Source organism: Fonticula alba (genome assembly GCF_000388065.1).
Source record: "Fonticula alba strain ATCC 38817 unplaced genomic scaffold supercont2.8, whole genome shotgun sequence".
NCBI classification, from domain to species: domain Eukaryota; order Rotosphaerida; family Fonticulaceae; genus Fonticula; species Fonticula alba.
Window position 1 is genome coordinate 1623905 of NW_009242978.1, and position 907 is coordinate 1624811.

The 907-nt window shown below is 65.5% G+C and overlaps 1 protein-coding gene across 1 annotated transcript in view; it reads left to right on the forward strand.

Moving 5' to 3' along the window:
* Nucleotides 1–447: 447 nt before the first annotated feature.
* Nucleotides 448–907, forward strand: part of H696_05015 (hypothetical protein) — a 1596-nt gene continuing 1136 nt past the window's right edge. The window contains exon 1 of the mRNA XM_009498886.1: nucleotides 448–839. Coding sequence (XP_009497161.1) covers nucleotides 516–839 — 324 coding nt within the window. The 5' untranslated portion in view covers nucleotides 448–515. The remainder of the gene's footprint in view (nucleotides 840–907) is intronic.

Sequence of the window (907 nt, forward strand, 5' to 3'; positions counted from 1 at the left end):
GCGCGAAAAGACCGTCCCAAGGATCGATCTAGAATAAATCGCCCTGAGGATCACATGTTCTGTGTCCCGTACGGGGCGCCACTGCCACATGACGGTTTCGGACCAGATGCCACCGGATCGCAGGCCCTTCACCCCCGCCCCTGCCGCGATCTGGCCTGGGGGACTGGTTCTTCTCCGCCGCCCCCCCCCTTCCCGGGGACTCTTGAGCCGGCCTCCATGGCGCAGGGGCGCATGTGCTGCTGAGGCTCGGGCTTCTCGTGTGCTTCCCGCGTGCTTCCCGTGTGCCCGGAGAGCCGGCGATAGCTCGCCAGACCCCCTCGGTGTCTTTCTCTTCTTTTCTTTTCCCACTCCACCTCCTTCGTGCTTCGTCACCAGTGCTCGCACAGAAGAAGGCATGGCGCCCCGTTCACCCGGGCCCCCTAGGCTCGCTAGCGCCCTCCCTCCCCCCCCCCCCCCATTCGCCTCCTCCTTGTTCACTCCCCCCTCCCCCCCGAGCAGGGTTCCCGGCTGACGACATGTTTGCCGCGGCCATGCGGCAAGGCCTCCGCGCCGGCCAGCTGCCTGTGATCCCTGGTCGGCGGTCCCTGTCCGGTTGGACCCCGCCGCAGGGTCCCGAGAAGCCCAAGCGTCCGATGGTGGGGCTCGCTGACTTCCGGCGCCTCTTTTCCAAGCCGAACCTCACGCCGGAGGAGATTGACCGACTCTCCCTTCGGCCCATCACACCCGGCTTCCATGTGTGGAACCTCTTCCTGGCCCTGCTGACGCCAGCCATCTACTGGCTTGTCCTGTGGAAGCTCAAGAAGGATGCCAACTTCGAGCCCGATGCCTCGGGTAAACGCGTGCGTTTTTCAGTGCCATCGTTGTTCCCCCCCCCGGGAGATGCAGAGCCTTCAGGAGCGTTTGCCTG